Raw genomic sequence first — 18,350 nt, 5'->3', positions numbered from 1 at the left:
AATGCAGGTCTGTAACCATACGCACTCCAGAGCTTCAACACCTCCAATCAGAAAAGTTGTAGGTTTTTTTGTGGGAGTGAGTCATATTTGTGAATCTGGGTTGGGGAGGAAACGCATGATTTAAGTTTAAGGTTGGGTTCTTGCCACGATCATGTCCTTGAAGTATTTGGAAATAATGTGAATGAGCTTTTACCTAGTGGCACTAAAACCTCATGTTCAAATCTGATTCTTTAGGAAAATTTAGTATTTTGGAGTATGATTCGTAATGTATCAATATTTGATACAGAAAATGATTTTTCAGGGAAGGACTCTGCTTTTTCTCTCTCCCGGTGTGAGATTGTGGTACCTGGGCAGTTCAGTGCAGCTTTATGTTTCTGGATCTCAGAGGTGGGCAGAAGGCCTTGGATTCCTGTCCTCCCTGGAGGTGTGGAGGCTGGGGCAGCGTGGCGTGGCCCAGGGTTGTGCGTTCTCGGGACAAGAAGTGGGGGCTTTAGGAAAGGGCTTCCTGTTCTGGAACTCTGCAGTGCTGTCACGTGTCACATGGGAAAGGTCGTGGGCTTGGCCCCAGGAGACCCACAGGTCACCATCTGTGAGACCTTTGTTGATTCATGGAACCCCTCCGAGGTTCAGTTTCCCCATCTAGGAAAAGATGGTGATGCAACCCTAAGAGTTTCGGGGCAGGTTTAGAGAGAGAATTTATGTGTGATCCAGCAAAGGCTTGTTTATGCTCTAGGGACTAAAATTCTCTGTATCTGAATGAGCTTAACTACGTATGATCCGCATGACCAGTGCTCTGAACCACACACTGTATATTGAACCCTTCAGTGACCCTGTGATAAAGGTAAGAAGAAAGTGGCATTTTTCAGTGCTCTGAACCACGCACTCTATATTGAACCCTTCAGTGACCCTGTGATAAAGGTAAGAAGAAAGTGGCATTTTTCAGTGCTCTGTACCGTGCACTGTATATTGAAACCCTTCAGTGACCCTGCGACGAAGGTAAGAGAAAGTGGTATTTTTCAGTGCTTTGTACCACGCACTTAATATTGAAACCCTTCAGTGACCCTGTGATGAAGATAAGAGAAATTGGTACTTTTCCCATTTCAAATGTGGATATGGAGATTGAGTAATTTGTCCCAAGGCCACATAGTCAACAAGCAGTCGAGCCAGGATTTTTAAAAAACACTTTGTAATATGAATTTCTGGAACATACATGAAGGTAGACAGACTAGGAGAGTGGTTTTCTGACTTGGGTGGCATCACAGGCACCCAGATTGCCTGGCCCCACCCCCAGAATTTCTGATTTGGTGGCTCTGGGGGGAATGTGCATTTCCAGCAAGTTCCAGGCAGCTCTGGTACTGCTGGCCTGGGGCCATACTTTGAGAAACACTGGACTGATATGATGAACCCCCATCCACCCATCACCACCTGCAACAGTAGCAATTATTTTGGGGATCAAGACTTTAATCCTGACACCCCATTCCTGCCCTTGCTGGTGTCTGAACTGCCTTCCTGGTGATGACGTGCTCAGAAACGCCTGTGAACCAGAACCGTGTTCTGAATGTTCCATTCCCCGCCCCACTCCCCACCAGTGTTCACAGATAAGTAGTTTAAAGTAAGTTGTTTTGAAATCTGACTAAATCTGGTTTTTAGAGCCTTTCAGCTTAATTACTTGACCTCTTCATTTCAGGGTTTCAAAAATAACTTTTATTGACATAGGAAGAGTGAAGAATTTCAGTCTATAATGCTAAAAAAAGTGGGAGGGAAATTATTGACGGGAACGGAGTCTGTGGTGTAGATTGAAGCTAAACTTCTTTAGGCACCTACCGTGATGTGTGTCTTTCTCTTTTGCCTTCATCGTTGCTTTTCACATGTGAAAAAATGTCAGGAGAATCAGCAGCTGGCGTGTTGTGTGTGTGAGAGACGCGTACAGAGGCGTCCCTCGGGCTCTCTGCCTGTTCGCTGTCTCCGCCCTCCCTTCCCTGCCTCTCTGGCTCATGCCCTGCCTCAGGGCAGAAAGAAGACACTTGAGGTGCAGTCTGCACAGGCCGCACTCAGCTCCACTCAGGATTCTCAGGGGCACAGGGCGCAGAGGAAGCCCGCCTGAGCCCCTCGTTCTCTGTGCCCCCCGCCCCCGCCACAGAGCACAGCTGACTGCACACAAGCAGTTATGTGGGCTTTTGTTAATTAGTATTATTAGCTTCATTATTACCTCCAATTGCCATTCCATTTTCTAGATGCCATTGATTTGACAGTTTTTCATAGTCTCTAATTCTGTTCACTTTAGTAATAGGATAATAATTTTTGGAAAACCACACTTATTTATAAAAGTGACAAATACAAAATGCAGGCTCTTTTCCTTCCATCCGACTGATTGATTTTGCATGTCCAAGTATCGCTCACACTGCCATGGTGATTCAGTACAGTCTGTCAGTGACAAGTTCTCTCATTTGAGTGCTCATTTCAGCACTGTGTAAAAGAATTCAGCATCTTATCAGTGTTCGTAATATAAAAAAGCGGTATTCACAAGTGTGTCATTCTTGGTGTTAGTCTCTTCTGAGGATAGCACCACATTTCAGCATAAGAAATATATTTAGATGTCTGCAAGTTTGGTGTTCATTACAGGTCCTTCTAAACATTCTCCAGTTCACCAGCTGTTGTGGTTTCATGCTGAGGTTCGAGCTTTCTTCTCAGTCCATGCTAAGATAGGGTCCCCCTTTTCTCCAGTCTTCTGGACCAGGTGCTTGGGCATGCTGTCAGTGAGCGTGCAAAAATTTAAAATGTAGAGGCTGCGAGGAGGAGCGGGGACCAGGGAAGAGCATAGTCCAGGGGTCAGGAGACCCCGGACACCAGCCCAGCTTTGCCAGCAGCTCTGCCTGGGACCTCAGGACAGTCACACAGCTCCCACCCATGCTCCCAGGTGTCCCTGTCTGTGAGACGGGAGGGTTGGACCAGACAAATCTCAGGTTCTGACGTTTGCACAGTTGCAGCTCTGTTCTTACTGAACCTCCTGCTCGTTTTAAACATGCCCAATTCTGAACAGCTGCTGAGGCCTTTGTTCCAGCACACATTGTTAGCAGTCTGCAGAAGAACGTGTATTGCTGGAGGAGAAGGTGATCAGATGTTGGTTGTCAGGGTTTCCTGAGTCCTAGTATCCTGGGTTAAGGGAAGAAGACCACGTGTGTTACAAGGAGATCGGAGGCCATTCTCCACGGCTGGAGGATGTACGCGCCTCGTTTTATGTCTCTCAGTCTCTTTGCTCCTTCACTGGTTTGCTGGCTTCCTCAGGGCCCTTCCCAACATGGCCTGTCTGCACTGTAGCCTCATCCTTCACCATAGGCTGTAGTCCAGGGGTGGCTTGGAGACATGTGAGCTAATCATTGGGACGACCTCAAACAGATGCTGTTCAGAGAGTCGTTTATGTTAGACGAGGACCAAGGGCTGCCTGAGGCATTGGTGGAGTGGGACCCCTTGCGCAGAGCTCTACGCCTCAGCCTCCAGTGTTCCTACCCATTCAGAGAAACTGAGGCCTTGCAGGTAACTATCCATTGCTTCCTAAGCATATCCATCCAAGAGTCCACTGCTGATTTCAGGTGGCTTGTTCATTTGTGCTTTGCAGCCGCATCCAGTACTCTCAGAAAGGAGTTCTCATAAACACAGTTTTCTGCATCACACTGGGTTCCAGTGACGCTGTCGCAGCCTACAGGAGGTGCTCCGAGCCCTTGGCCTGTGGGGGCCCGTGCCTGCTGTGAGCTCTGCCTGGCTATCCTGAACTGCCTGCCACTTCCTGAACTCAGGGCTTCCCTCACAGCTCAGTTGCTAAAGAATCCGCCTGCAATGCAGGAGATCCTGGTTCGATTCCTGGTTGGGAAGATCCGCTGGAGAAGGGATAGGCTACCCTCTCCAGTATTCTTAAGCTTCCCTTGTGGCCCAGCTGGTAAAGAATCTGCCTGCAATGCAGGAGACCTGGGTTCCATCCTTGGGTTGGGAAGATGCCCTGGAGAAGGCAAAGCCTACCCACTCCAGTATTCTGGCCTGGATAATTCCATGGACTGTATAGTCTATGGGGTTGCAAAGAGTCGGACAGGACTGAGCGACTTTTACTTCGCTTCACTTCACTTCCTGAACTCACTTGTTCAGAGGGGATTGACCAGGCCTCAGAGGAGACCCCAGCAACTTCCTAAACCCCACTCCCCTTTTCATGATACAGATTTCAGGCCCCACAAAATCTGATTCCACCCGTGAGCATGCTCCTTGGCTTCTCCGTTTTCTCTGCAAGGGGTCTCCAGGCCACCCTGAAGCCTGACTGACTCATTCACCTCTCGGACTCAGTGCTAACCACTTCCTTTAGGAAGCACCGCACTGTCAGGCCCCTTCACTCACCGCGTGCCTGTGCAATGCAGGTTCTGTTTCATGGGCTAGACAAAGAAGAAATCATTTAGACATAATACCAGTAAATAAAACAGAGATCTTTCCCCTCCTGTAGCTGGTACTCTAACAGGAGTGGGGAGGGGAGGAGAGTCAGTTTCACTCTAGTGGGTCAAGCGCCACTCCTGGGTTCCCACTGCTGTCGGTCACCGTGTTCTGCCTCGTTCACACGTCCACCTGCCCACTGGCTCGTGAGCTTTCTCGGGCGGTGGGGTAGGCTGTGTCCTTTTCATCTCAGGATCCCAAAGACCTGGCACCATGCACGTGAACAGGCTGCATGAAAACGCATGGAGAAAACGAACACATATCCATCTGCTAACAGCCCTTGCACTGGGGGAGGGGGACAGCTGCTCATGTCCTGCGCTCACCCTAATTATAGGAAGGTGAGGATTGTTCCTTCAAATCTGACAGCTTCCAAGAAGTTCCCGGTGGGAGTATGGAGTGAGAGTTGTGTGCAAGACGGTGGTGCAGAAAGGCTCAGGGCTGCAGGATTAACATCTGCCTTTGGAAGCCCCGTTCCTTCTTATTGCAAGCGCCCCCTCCCCGCCCTCCACCCCAGCAGCAGTGCTGGGTCCTGTGGGGCAACGTGGAGAAGTGCACCATTTTGAAAAATGGACTCAGTTCCATGAAGCCTTTTCATCTCAGCCGATGGAGGAGGTTTTGTAGCTCACAGATAAATCAAGGAAGTCCTAAATTCTTTATAAGCAGAGCGACGCATTTCTCATGTCTTAAAATAGAGTGCTCCAAGAGCTGCCGTTTCCTCAGTTTGCTATTTCAAGCAGTGGCGTTCAGCGTTTCAGCTTGTGTTAACATTTAATCACCAGACACACAAAGGCAAGAAATGACTAGAAAGTTCACGGGAAGCCATCATGTCAGAGGGGAGAGCAATAGAATCAGAAAGCCTTTTTGTTCAGCTCATCCCCTGGTTTTCGAGGCTTTGTGCACACTTGGCCAATGTCGAGCTCATTCGTGGGCCGACGCTCTCCCATTCTGCTGGATTCCAGAGGAGTCTTGTTTTCTTGGTGCTGAGAACATTACCTGACTTCCAATTGCCTGTGGATCTGGAACTTCAGTTTGCGTGGATGGCAAGCGGCCAAGCCCAGAGCAGCACATGCGATTGAAAGGACTGAGTTCAGCGAGGCTCTGAGGGAGATGGACAGGAGGGCGTGTGGGTCCTGGCCTTTGGCGCCCGTGAGAGCTGCGTGGTCACTGGAGGCCAGCCTGCTGCCGCCTGCTGTGACCAGTAGATGGGGACGGGGGCCCTGGGCATCAGTGGCTCACCTGGGCCCAGGGTATCCCTTCAGATGGAGCCGCTTCTTCCTACCATCTGGTCACATGAACAGCCTCAGGCTGTTCCGAGTCCTGTCGAAAGAAGCCAAGGCTTTGATTCACTGAGAGAAAACCATCTCTGGGCCCCGAGGAGTTTGCTCGCTCCATCCCCGCCCCCGCCAAGACTGTTCTGTCCTTTCCAATACCACTTGTAATGGAAGCGTCTGTCTGGGTTTTCTTTGGGCTCAGACCCTGAATTCCAGTGTCCTCTCTGTTTATTATCATATAGTTTTCTCCATGCTCGGCCTTTTGTTTTTCCTTCTCTATGAAAGTCCTAGCCATTGTTGTCTGTTTAATATGTTCTTGGAGCATAGAAGAAAGGTTTTGTAAACAGGTTGGTGACATTGAATGTACGTGTAGTACTCACTCAAGAACAAAAAATTCAGATTGCTGTCATGCCAGCAACACTTTTAATAATAATACTATTAAAAGTGGCATTAAAAGTGCCCCCCGTCCCCATCTACTGGTCAAAGCAACACATAATAGTAATAATTACATTTATGTGCCTGCTGTTTGCCAGGCTGTGTTGAGCATTAATTCAACGAGGCCCAATAACAGCCCCACGTAACTTCATGGGCTCAGTTTTTTTAACCACTGTGCTAAAGATGGCCTTCAACTTGATCAGTATCTGTGTGATATATATATGGCCCTATCAGAGCAGATCCAGATTTTCCGAGCAGTGAAGCTTAGACTTTGGGGGCTTTAAGAAAAATAACTTAAGTTACAAATACAAAATAAGGCACAGAAGTGAATATTTATTTAGAATTTGAAAAGAAATCACAACCAATTACAATGTTTAAAAAGCCAAATTATCGACATTGAAAGTACAGGAAAACAATACATTTTAATCAGTGAACCTCTTGACACACCTGAGTAATACTTTCTTTGAGACATTTTTTGGCTTCATACTCATATCACCTCTTCATACGATCATGACTTTGTGTTATCAGTCAGTGTCACAAGAATTAGATCATTTCGTCTTTCCTGTAGCAAGATTAGTTGAAATTTGTATTTGATTAATCATAGTTTAGAAGCGTTTAGCTTTGCAATGTTTGGTGACATCACATGAACTTTTAGGATTGAATAAATCTCTGTTAGGGTCATCATACAGGAGCTGTGTGCCTTGGGGGCATTCTGAGTTTGTGTGACAACTGATCTGCGATACCTCCAAGCAGTTCTGGTCCAAAATCTTGGGATGTACCTGTGTTGTGGTACCGCTTATGTGTACCTCCTTGTCGTATTGCCTACATGACGTTGGGAGGACTGACTTAATGAGCCACGTTCCTGTAAATCTTCCTAAACCAAGATGCCAAGCAACAGTCAACCTCAACAGAGATGTATGGAGCCTGGAGAGGGGCTGTGCAAGGGAAGGGCATTAAGCTGTCACAGCGTCTCTGGGTCCTGGGCTCCGTGCTGAGGGGGCATAGAGACAAGGAGAACCGGCCCTGTCCCAGGGCGCTAACAGTGGGGGAGATGAGCTGTTCATGGGTCATTTCAACGCACGGCCGAAGGAACTGCACCCTAGGACTGCTCCTAACGAGGCCACAGTGGTCAGAGAAGGGATAGGCTGCCTTCTGATGGGCTGAGGTGGTGCCCCAGTTATGTGGCCATGCACTGCCTGTCCCGGGGCTAGAGCAACCCTGCTTTCACTTTCTTTTCACAGCTCTGCCTGTGTCAGATTTGTTTTTTTAGAGCAACGATTCTGCTGCTAAAATAAAGCCTCTGTGGACCGCTGCAAAGGGCTGTAGGATTGTGACAGGTGGGTCTGTGCGGGGAGTGACAAGCGCACTGCCTGTGTCCCGGGCCCCCGGGTTAGAGACGCCACTGGAACCCACGTATCCATGTGCCCAAGGAGGGCTGAGCTGTTGGGTCAAGGAATTCAAACCCTTGCCTCCTGAAGAATTCTCATTCTTCCCTCAGCCCTGGTGAGGCAGCACTTCCTTGGTGACGTGAGGAGATCTCACAGCCCATGGACGGCAGCTGGTGCCATCTCATCTCTGCTTTCAGCTCTGCATCAGCGTCTGCCGGCACCTGCCACTAAACTAAATCAGGTGTTTACGAGCCTGCCCCTTCCAGGGTTTCTTTGACTCAGTTCCATAGCTAGTCTCCAGGGAAGGGCAGCCCTCCCTCCGCCCCAAACTAGGTAAAAACTTTGGCAAGTACTATGCATATACATTTCTAAGGGGAGGGGCCCTTGGTCTCAGGGGGTCCATAACCTCAGGGAGATTAAGACTCTCAGCATGGTCTTGTTCCGTGTTCATCCCTGAACTCACAAATTCCAGCGCAGTTCCTGGGCCATCATGGTAGTCCAGGTGTTCTTCAGAATCCCTGGGAGAGCTTCTTGTAGGATGGTTGGTCCCTGCCTGGAGCTTCTGATTCAGGCTTGGGAGGAGGCCTCAGAATTGACATCTGTATCAGTTTCCCAGGTGATGCTGACGGTGCTGTTCCCCGGACCCTGCTTTGAGAAACACTGCTGTAGACTGTTGTGGCCTCGTAGCACCACAGTCCTCTCCCTATCTGACTTTACAGCATCCAAGAAATGAATGTTCATACATAAGGACTTTTTTAAAAAAAAAGTATTTATTTTTAGTTGGAGGATAATTGCTTTGCAACGTTGTATCGGTTCCTGCCACACATTAGCATGAATCAGCCATAGGTATGCACAGCCCCTACCTTCCTGAAGCTCCCTCCCACCCCTTCCCACCCCTCCAGGTCATCACAGAGCGCCAGGCTGAGCTCCCTGTGTCAGACAGCAGCTTCCCACTAGCTAGCTATTTTACACATGGTAATGTGTGTATTTCAGTGCTGCTCTCTCAACTTGTCCCACTCTCCTCTTGCCCGACTATAACCATAAGTCTGTACATTATGTATGAGTCTCTATTCCTGCCTTGCAAATAGGTTCATTGGTACATTCCATATGGGGATTCCATTTTTCTAGATTCCACATACTTGCATTACTAAACGACATTTGTTTTTCTTTTTCTGATTTACTTCACACTGTATAACAGGCTCTAGGCTCGTCTGATAGATAAGAACTTTTAAGCTCCCAACGAGGGAGGAAGCTGAAGGACTTGACTATAGATTGAGCTGCACTTTTTACACACTATGAAGCACAGTCACACACTGGACATGTTCCAAACATCCTACCTGGGAGCTGGCTGAGCCCCATCCTGCCTAGGGAGACACAAGTGTCCTGGAATATTGAAAATTCAAGCAGGTAAACGTGCAGAGTTCCAAAACCTGGTAGTTCTAATGGCCTAGGAGCTTTGTAAGAGCATTGGCCGTTCATCAATTTAGGTAATTCTGGACCCACATAAATCAAGAACTGGTATGTCAATTATACCTCAATTGAAAAAAATAAAGTAGCCCTTCCTATAATCAGGCTTCATAAGATGCCTGAACTCCTGCTCTCTGTACATCCCAGCTTGGCCCGGCGCTGCCTCAGCCTTACTTTATGTGCATGGTTGCCTCCCCAGCTTAAGCTGGAAGTTTAATCAGTAACCCCCTGTGTGATTGGCCCGATCCCCTGCACCCCTCAGCTAGTGGCTGTCCTAGCCCTGAGTCTAGACGGGCTCCAATGTGCGAAGTCATCAGCAGGAAATAGCGATCCTCACTGCGACTTCCAGCCCAGAGAGCTGCAGGGCTTGCGTTCCAGCTGCTCCCTGGCACCTGAGGGGCCCTTCTGACGTCAGGCCCCCTGTCACTGATGGCCAGCCCTCCCTCTTGCAGTGAAGATTGCTGTCGTGTCCTGCCTCCCGTCAGCTGTACATGGCCTCTGACTTGTAAGAGTCCCCGTCCAGTACATCGTTGATTTTCTCTATCACTGACTCCAGGTTCTTTCTTTGGGCTCATGGCCGGGCAATTGCAAGGATTGCAGGATTGTGGGGTGCCGTCTAACACTCTTGAATCATGTCACCAGGAGAAACATTGAGCTTAGGTTTGTCGAGATGGCTTTAAAGCCAAGGTCATGAGCCAGCTCTGTGCTAAGCCTCTTACTTCTGAACCAGGAGTCCGGCTGTCTGATAATTAACTTAATCTCGTTTTGCTCTTCAGTTCAGTTGCTCAGTCATGTCCGACTCTTTGCGACCCCATGGACTGCAACACACCAGGGCTCCCTGTCCATCAACAACTCCTGGAGCTTGCTCAAACTCATGTCCATCGAGTCGTTGTGCTATTTGTGTGTCATTTCTGTCACCAGTGATGCTGCAGGCCAGCTTCCTACACTGGTAGGCTGAGGTTTCCCCCCGACACCAGCCCCCCCACCAAAAAAAAAAAACCACATGTGACCAGCTGGAAAAGCTTAGTGGAGCTGAAGAACAGCGAACAGCTGTAACCAGTGAATCATCAGTTTAAGGAGGAGTGGAAAATAGGCAATTGTGCTCTTAACCCACAGCTTGGTAGATACTGGCCCCCTCACGTCTTAACCCACAGCTTGGTAGATACCGGCCCTCTCACGTCTCCCAGGCCCCCCTCTCTGTCATTTCTGTGTGTCTCCTGTTGTTGTCTTTATCTTGCCCTTATGTTTCCTCCATCTCTGTATCTTCTACTTCTGCCACCCCAAGGTGGCTGTCACCTGTGACTCTTCTCCCCCATCTCCATCTTGGCCCTTTTCCTGTCCTTCTTCACCAGTCTCCACTCACAGCCTTTATCCTCTGATGGTTTCTTTCTTCCCTCCTCCTAAAAGCCACGTGTGGAAGGCAGGCACTGGGCCAGCTATCCGTGTTTGAAGCAGGAGCTTTATGCCTTGCTCTTAGGCAGCACGTGGGTGGGTGGCTCTCCTCTGGCCCCTTTCCCCTGGAGTCAGTGGCTCTGTCAGGGACAGTGCCCTGTGCAGTTGCTGAAAACCTCCCCCCGGTCAGGTCTCCAGGAGTCGTTTCATTGAGCAACTTAAGGGTGTGTACACATGTCAACTCTTCCCAGTCCTGGAGACCACAGAAGACATGTTATTCTTCCCTGCTGCTGCTGCTAAGTTGCTTCAGTCGTGTCCGACTCTGTGCGACCCCATAGACGGCAGCCCACCAGGCTCTCCCGTCCCTGGGATTCTCCAGGCAAGAACACTGGAGTGGGTTGCCATTTCCTTCTCCAATGCATGAAAGTGAAAAGTGAAAGTGAAGTCACTCAGTCGTGTCCGACTCCTAGCAATCCCATGGACTGCAGCCCACCAGGCTCCTCCGTCCATGGGATTTTCCAGGCAAGAGTACTGGAGTGGGGTGCCATTGCCTTCTCCGATTCTTCCCTGAGATTTCCTTTATTTCTAATTCTTCCCTGAGAGGTAGGCTTTGAAACATTGCCATCCTCCTATGAGTTTTCCTGATTCACATGCACCATCCGTCTTTTAAAAGAGAGGTCGACACTATACTGCGGTTGAGCATTGGTGAGCACTGACCCTTCACAAGGCAGCCTGGGGAAGGAAGACTTCTGATGGACAGGAGACTGTGTTCTCGTTCCATCTACTGGCTACTGGGTGGCGGTCAGCGTCAGGCGGTGAGCTCAACTCCTGATCCTCTGTTCTGGGGCTCCTTCGAATGGAGTGATGTTTCCACGCCTACCTCTTTGTGGTGTTAAAGGATAGCCTGAGGCATATTAAACATTTCTAGGGTTGGTTTGAGCAAAAATAGGTTTGAATTGAGCAATACCCAATTCCCAGAGGTTGGGAGTGCTCTGATGGTAGGAGCTGGGGAGAGACTTCTGTAAAGAAAAGCGCAGAAGCAAAGAAAGGAGCTGTCGACTGGCTCCAGCACGGAGCCTGGTTGGCTGCTTGTGCCAGGTTGTCCTTAGTGTTTTGATTTCATAACCTTGAGGCATTTACAGGCTTACATTTCCATTTGCTTACATAGGCAGCCACCTATGGCATTAGAAGCACCTCAGACTGATGGCCTCTGGGTTTAATTAATTTAACAGTGGATTAAGTGTGATCATCTGTGTGAAAACACCTTGAAAGTTAACAGCGGCCCACAGAAGCAAGGTAGCCCTAATACCTACAATGTTACATTAAATACTGCCAAGATACCTTCAGGGGAAAACAATAATTAACCTCATTAACAAAAGCATTAGTTGTTGTGCTAAATAGCAAAAGTGATCTATGACTATGTAGATAGTTTTCATTTATGGAAGATTTAAGAAGTCCAAGTTCAGTCAAATGGTGAGAGCTGTCATTAAATGCACTTAAGATGTAAACGTATTGTCTGTATCGGTCCATGGGCAGGAAACACATCACCTATTTGAATGTGGACAGTTAACATCCATTTTGCCAACAAGCACCCGTAGACTGATTACTATATACAGCATAACAAACTGAAATAAAGGAGGAAATGATTTAAGTTGAATTAACATACTTTGGCGGAGAAGGCAATGGCACCCCACTCCAGTACTCTTGCCTGGAAAATCCATGGATGGAGGAGCCTGGTAGACTGAAGTCCATGGGGTCGCTAAGAGTCAGACACGACTGAGTGACTTCACTTTCACTCTTCTCTTTCATGCATTGGAGGAGGAAATGGCGACCCACTCCACTGTTCTTGCCTGGAGAATCCCAGGGACAGCGGAGCCTGGTGGGCTGCCATCTATGGGGTCGCACAGAGTCGGACACAACTAAAGTGACTTAGCATAGCATAGCAACATACTTTGGAGAAGACTTTCATTTTCTGTGACAGTTCTTACTTGAAAACAACTACCCACTCCAGTACTCTGGCCTGAAGAATTCCATGGACTGTATAGTCCATGGGATTGAAAAGAATCGGACAAAACTGAGTGACTTTTGCTTTCGCTTTCAAATCTTTTTTGGGCCTCTTTTAAATGTAAAAACAGTTTAACATTACAAATATTTTGAAAGAAGAAATTACCTCCACTTTTCACAAGATAGCTTTACTTTTTTTGATTGTATATATTTTTAATCTCCATCCATAAACATGTACTTTTATAATAATTGTGCACTTATTTGGGCACTATTTTTTTTCTCAGCATGTTTTGTAGAGTCTACTTAAATCAAGTAATTGACATTAAAGATGAGCATTTTATACTTCTAGAGCAAGGTGCGGAGAAGGCAATGGCACCCCACTCCAGTACTCTTGCCTGGAAAATCCATGGACGGAGGAGCCTGGTAGGCTGCAGTCCATGGGGTCGCTAAGAGTCGGACACGACTGAGTGACTTCACTTTCACTTTTCCCTTTCATGCATTGAAGAAGGAAATGGCAACCCACTCCAGTATTCTTGCCTTGAGAATCCCAGGGACAGGGGAGCCTGGTAGGCTGCCGTCTATGGGGTCACACAGAGTCGGACATGACTGAAGCATAGCATAGAGCAAGGTGACTGCCTCAGTAAGAAAACTGAGAACTCCATGGCGGAACACAGTAGATGCTTTAGTTCTTGTTCACAGGCTGTTTCAGTGCCTGTTGTAAGCAGGCAGCCTTCTGCTGGGTGATTCAGAAGCCAGACTCCTTCCATCTTGGGGTTGCACCCTCTGCTCAGCCTCCTGAGTCCACTGCTGGGTCCACTGTGTGCTGCTGGCAGAGGGGCGTAGGGAGGGAGCAGGGGAGAGAGGCTATCTCTCAGATCCGGAGGCTGGGAATTCTAAGATCAAGGCGTGGGCAGATTTAGTGTTTGCCTAGGGTCCACTTCGGTTCATGGATGCTCTCTTCTTGCTGTGTCCTCACATGGTGGAATGGACAGGAGAGCTTTTGGAGGTCTGTCTTATAAGGACACTAATCCTGTTCATGAGGGTTTTACCCTCATTACCTAATCACCTCCCCAAAGCCCGATTTTGAAATCCCATTGTTTTTCAGGATTAGGTTACAACACATGGGTTTTCAGGACACAGTCAGTCAGTCTATAGCAGAGGGTTTTTATGAGCCAGGCTTGGCAGCAGGCCACATCCCTTCTACTCACATGCCATTGGTCACAAGACAGTCATGTGACCACACCCAACTATGGGGAGGCTGGGAAATGTAGTCCAGCTCTATTTGGAAGGAAAGGATACAAATTTGAGGAACACAGGGCAGTCTGTCAGAATTTCTAATCTAGTTGCCATATACCAGATATCTTTAGTATTTTTCCTACATATGAATTGACATTTTACTATATAGAGCATTTGTTGAAATTGTATATATTGGATGTTTTTATAAATAGTTTCAGAAATAATATTGCAGTAAAGGATTTATTGATATAATGAATTTATTTCTGATAACTGTGTGTGTGTGCATGCATGCACATGCATCTCTTTAGCACTTGGTGTACTGTGCTATAATTAGTTGAATATGTATCTTTACTGTTGAGTTAGCCCAGTTAGTGCCTTGCATGTGGAAAGTGATCACTAAACACTGTGACAATGACTAGAACTAGATGAGATTTTTTACTAACTTTGGAAATGGCTAGAAACGGCATATTCTCTCCAGCTCGTTGCCTCATTCTTCTGATTAGTGCATGCTAGGGATGGCCACCCCTATCCCCTGGGGCTCACCCACAAGCCCTGGTTTAAGTACTTTTTCCCCCTTACTGGCCTGGTTTTAGTCCCGCTCACATTTCTCTATATTTCGGTGTTGCATATGTAAGTAGGTAGATAGATCAGATTAGACAAGGCTATTTTGAGACTCAGAGAACTGAGTTTCACAGAGTTTTATATAAAATATTGAGCTCTGTGGATGTTTTAAGCCCAGGGTTAGGGTTAGGGTTAGCCCAGGATCAAGAAGAGATGGTCATAGCTGGAGCCACTGGCCATCGTTGCCAGATCATGGCTGGATTCCCAAGCAGAGTGGCTCTGGCAAAGCTTAAGGCTTAGTAGGGGACTGACCTAGCCAGGGGTGACCCAAGATGTGACTGAAGTTCCACCAGACCCCATAGCCTCCTTTGTATTTAAATAACCAAACAAGCAGAGGACCAGGAAGTGTCTTCTGTTCTTTTGAAAACAACTTGTTTCTCTTGCTTTTGATTCTTCCTGATAGCAAAGCTGCCACACTCTCATTGTAGAGAAGTTGGAGAATGCAAAAACATGTAGAGTAGTATGGATAAGGGACCTATGCTTTGGGCTTCCTGGGTGGCTCAGTGGTAAAGAATCCGCCTACCATTGCAGGAGACTCGGCTTTAATCCCTGTGTTGGGAAGGTCCCCTGGAGAAGGAAATGACTACCCACTTCAGCCAGTTTATTCTTGCCTGGGAAATTCCATGGGCAGAGGAGCCTGATGGGCTACATAGAGTTAGGGGTCGCGAAGAGTTGGACACGACTGAGCGAACGCGTGCAAGATGTATAAAGTTCTTCAGTCTTGAGAAGTTGCGTTTATCTGTAGTGTTTCAATTGCTTATCTCTTCACCTTCCAGGCCAAGCCAAAGCTCATTGAGCCACTGGACTATGAAAATGTCATCGTCCAGAAGAAGACACAGATCCTGAACGACTGTCTACGGGAGATGCTGCTCTTCCCGTATGATGACTTTCAGGTGAGGGTAAATAGCACCGTGCGGTCGAGCTTTACAAATAGTTCTTTTTTGTCTCTTGGTTTATTGTTGGGTTAGTTCATTTAGGGAATTAAAAAGATGAAGAGATGCTATTTTAGGGAAAAAATCTATTGCCATTATCTTGTTCCAAGTGTTCCCTCATGACTTGATTTTTTATTGGTATTGTTTTACATATATGTGTTATATGTGTGTGTGTGTACACACACAGATATGAATATATGTTATGTGTGTGCATATCTGTGACTACGTGCATATTCATACGCATAAAACACACATACATATATAACACAAATGTTTTCTCAAGCATTTGTCTGTTATCTTGAATAGAAGTGGTATCAGTTCAGTCGCTCTGTTGTGTTCGACTTTTGAGACCCCATGGACTGCAGCACGCCAGACTTCCCTGTCCATAGTCTGAGCTAATTCTGTAGACACAAGTGCCTCCTACATCTTAGGAAATTTGTTTGAAGAGGATTTTAAGGGTTTTGCCCAGTGCCTTGGAGTCTTAAGGATGGGATTGGCTCAGAAGTGGCAGAAGGTTTTGTCAGGCATCATTTTAAGCTGTCACTTTGGGAGACTGCCTGGAGAGAGGCCCTGAACTGTGCGTGGGCTCACTGAGAAGAGTTTGGGGCTCCTGACATCCAGGAACGTCCTAACATGTTCCTCACTGATGCAGTGACAGGTGCTATTTCTGGGAACTCAGTAGCTGCCGGCAGGGCACTCAGCATAGCTTTTGTTGTGAGCAGCTCTTTAGATGGCTGCTTGAAGCCTTTCAGACTGTCCTGTGCTCAGTGACCCACAGCAGCTTCCAGGCCAGTGAGAAGTGATGGAACCCCAGTCGCGTTAGATGCTTGGCAGCCTGGAGTCACATCCATCCATTGGAGACTCCAGTTACTGCCCTTGCTGTCCTGGGATTTAACCTTGGAGCGTCCTTCTTCTCTACCTGATGCCGTTATCATCCTAGACTTCTCTGTCCTGAATTAAACTACCGCCCCCCGCCCCTGACTCTGCCTTTTTTTTGAAGCTTCTTTGATTCTTTGTTGTTTAATTTTAAAAACTAATATATGCTTGTAACAAACAAATAAGCAGATCCTATTGAAACACTTGACATTAAAAAGCCTTCCTTCCACCTTCTTTTTAATCCCACTCCCCAGAACATCACTTGCTATATATACAGTTTTCTATATGTTCAATTGTTTTTGGAAACTTCCATGTTAATAACAATCATCAAATCATATTCCTTGAAGTTTTTTTTCCCCCCATCAAATTTAAGAGCTTCCAGTTTACAACAAAGGTGAGAATTTTCACAAATATTCACTTGTTCAAACTTGTGAGAGATACTTGTGGAGAAAATGATGATTCTTTAGTTCTTTCCTGAAAAATTAGGAATGCCACAGAAATGAAATTGAGCATTAGTGGGATGTTCCACTGATAAATGGTTTCAAATCATGCCCCAAAATACAGTGCCCTTGAAAACTTCATTACAAGAATAGGTTACCCAACTAAAGGATGAATAAATGGAAACCTCAGAATGAAGTCTTTCCTCTGTGATTTTGACAACAGTTTTGTTAACATGAGGAGTTAAATTAGATGATTATAAATTAGACTCCATGTTGACATATTTTTCCTGCACTGTGCTCTGAGGAAGCTAAAGGTTATCTCAAGTTTCTTTGAGCGTGAAGTATTGGTATCTGTTCTTCTTAGTATCAGTTAGAGTAACAAAGTTATTTCTAGTTTTGCAGCCTAGAATGAAAAGTTTTAGTTGAAAACTGGAGATCCAGTTGCTTCAGAAACATACCAACCCCAGAAATAAGATACACTTATAATTTCATTTTTTTATCTCACCAACAGAGAACCTGGATGTTTAAGCAGTTGTAGAAACAGATGATTAAAACTTTGAGAAAAACTCCTTTTTTCCTTTCGCCTGTAACAACTTTTCTGGGGATACCAGACATAAATATTCTAGGAACAGCAAAGAACTCATTGACATTTTGCTAGCCAAGATTGATGAAGAGTGTTAAGTTCTGTTTAGGGGAAGCTTTTTCAAAGATTAAGGAGCTTGAATTTCAGCTTTGATCCCCATCACAGTAATTGCAATGGGCCACGTGGAAGTTTAGATGCTGCCGTTTTCTTTCTAGGTGTCCTCCTGTATCCTAGTCTGGGAAGGCCATGTGCTTTCTTGCTAAATTGTCTCAATGCTTTTATGACTATGTAGTTGGTTGATCCAGTGACATGTCTTAGTGATATCATGGATTTCTTCTGTCTCTCCCTGCATTTTTAGGCAGAATGAGGGCAGAATTATTATTGTATTATCAGAGGCAGAGGAAATAAATTAGACAGGGGCAAGTATTTTACTTCATGTGAAATCAAGGTAGCAAGCTGGTTAGGAAATGGGTCAACTAGTGAGCAAAACGCATAGTGGGGTTGAGTTGTAATCCTACACTTTCCAGTTAAACAATATTAGTTATTATATCATTATATATTATTATATTATATTATTATTAATAAGATAATAGAATTTGGTGTGAAATTCTGTCACATATATTCAGAATGGTAATTTACTAAACTGTAGGTGTGTATAGCCGGAGAAGGCAATGTCACCCCATTCCAGTACTCTTGCCTGGAAAATCCCATGGATGGAGGAGCCTGGTAGGCTGCAGTCCATGGGGTCTCTGGGAGTCAGACACCACTGAGCGACTTCACTTTCACTTTTCACTTTCATGCTTTGGAGAAGGAAATGGCAACCCACTCCAGTATTCTTGCCTGGAGAATCCCAGGGACCGGGGGGCCTGGTGGGCTGCCGTCTATGGGGTCGCACAGAGTCAGACACGACTGAAGCGACTTAGCAGCAGCAGCAGCAGCAGGTGTGTATAGCAATGATACATTTATACAGGTCACGTGTAGACCTGTGTTGGTATTGGTCAGCCCCTAAGGATGTCTGAGAACGAACCTTGTAGAGAGAAGATTTGTTGTTGGATCTACTTGTCTAAGGTGGGAGGAGAGTGTTTAAAACAAAAAATCCTGAGAGACAGAAAGTCAATGTGAATTTCAAAAAGACAGTTCTCAGCTGTCAGAATATCTATGAAGTTTTATCTGCCAAGATTAGGGCAGGAATGCCGAAGCTCAGACAGCCCTCTCTAGCTGACTGCACCTGTGTT

General features: G+C 46.5%; 1 protein-coding gene across 16 annotated transcripts in view; it reads left to right on the top strand.

The window, feature by feature from the left end:
• The window catches only part of DOCK9 (dedicator of cytokinesis 9), a 323,308-nt gene that overhangs the window by 119,920 nt on the left and 185,038 nt on the right, over window positions 1-18,350 (top strand). For all 16 annotated transcript variants that reach the window (XM_070800425.1, XM_070800419.1, XM_070800422.1 and 13 more), the window contains exon 2: window positions 15,061-15,177. In XM_070800425.1, coding sequence (XP_070656526.1) covers window positions 15,061-15,177 — 117 coding nt within the window. The remainder of the gene's footprint in view (window positions 1-15,060; window positions 15,178-18,350) is intronic.

The sequence above is a fragment of the Bos indicus genome, chromosome 12, assembly GCF_029378745.1.
Source record: "Bos indicus isolate NIAB-ARS_2022 breed Sahiwal x Tharparkar chromosome 12, NIAB-ARS_B.indTharparkar_mat_pri_1.0, whole genome shotgun sequence".
In the NCBI taxonomy this organism is placed as follows: domain Eukaryota; kingdom Metazoa; phylum Chordata; class Mammalia; order Artiodactyla; family Bovidae; genus Bos; species Bos indicus.
The sequence above is the reverse complement of the archived record's forward strand: the minus strand, read 5'-3'. Positions and strand labels throughout refer to the sequence as shown.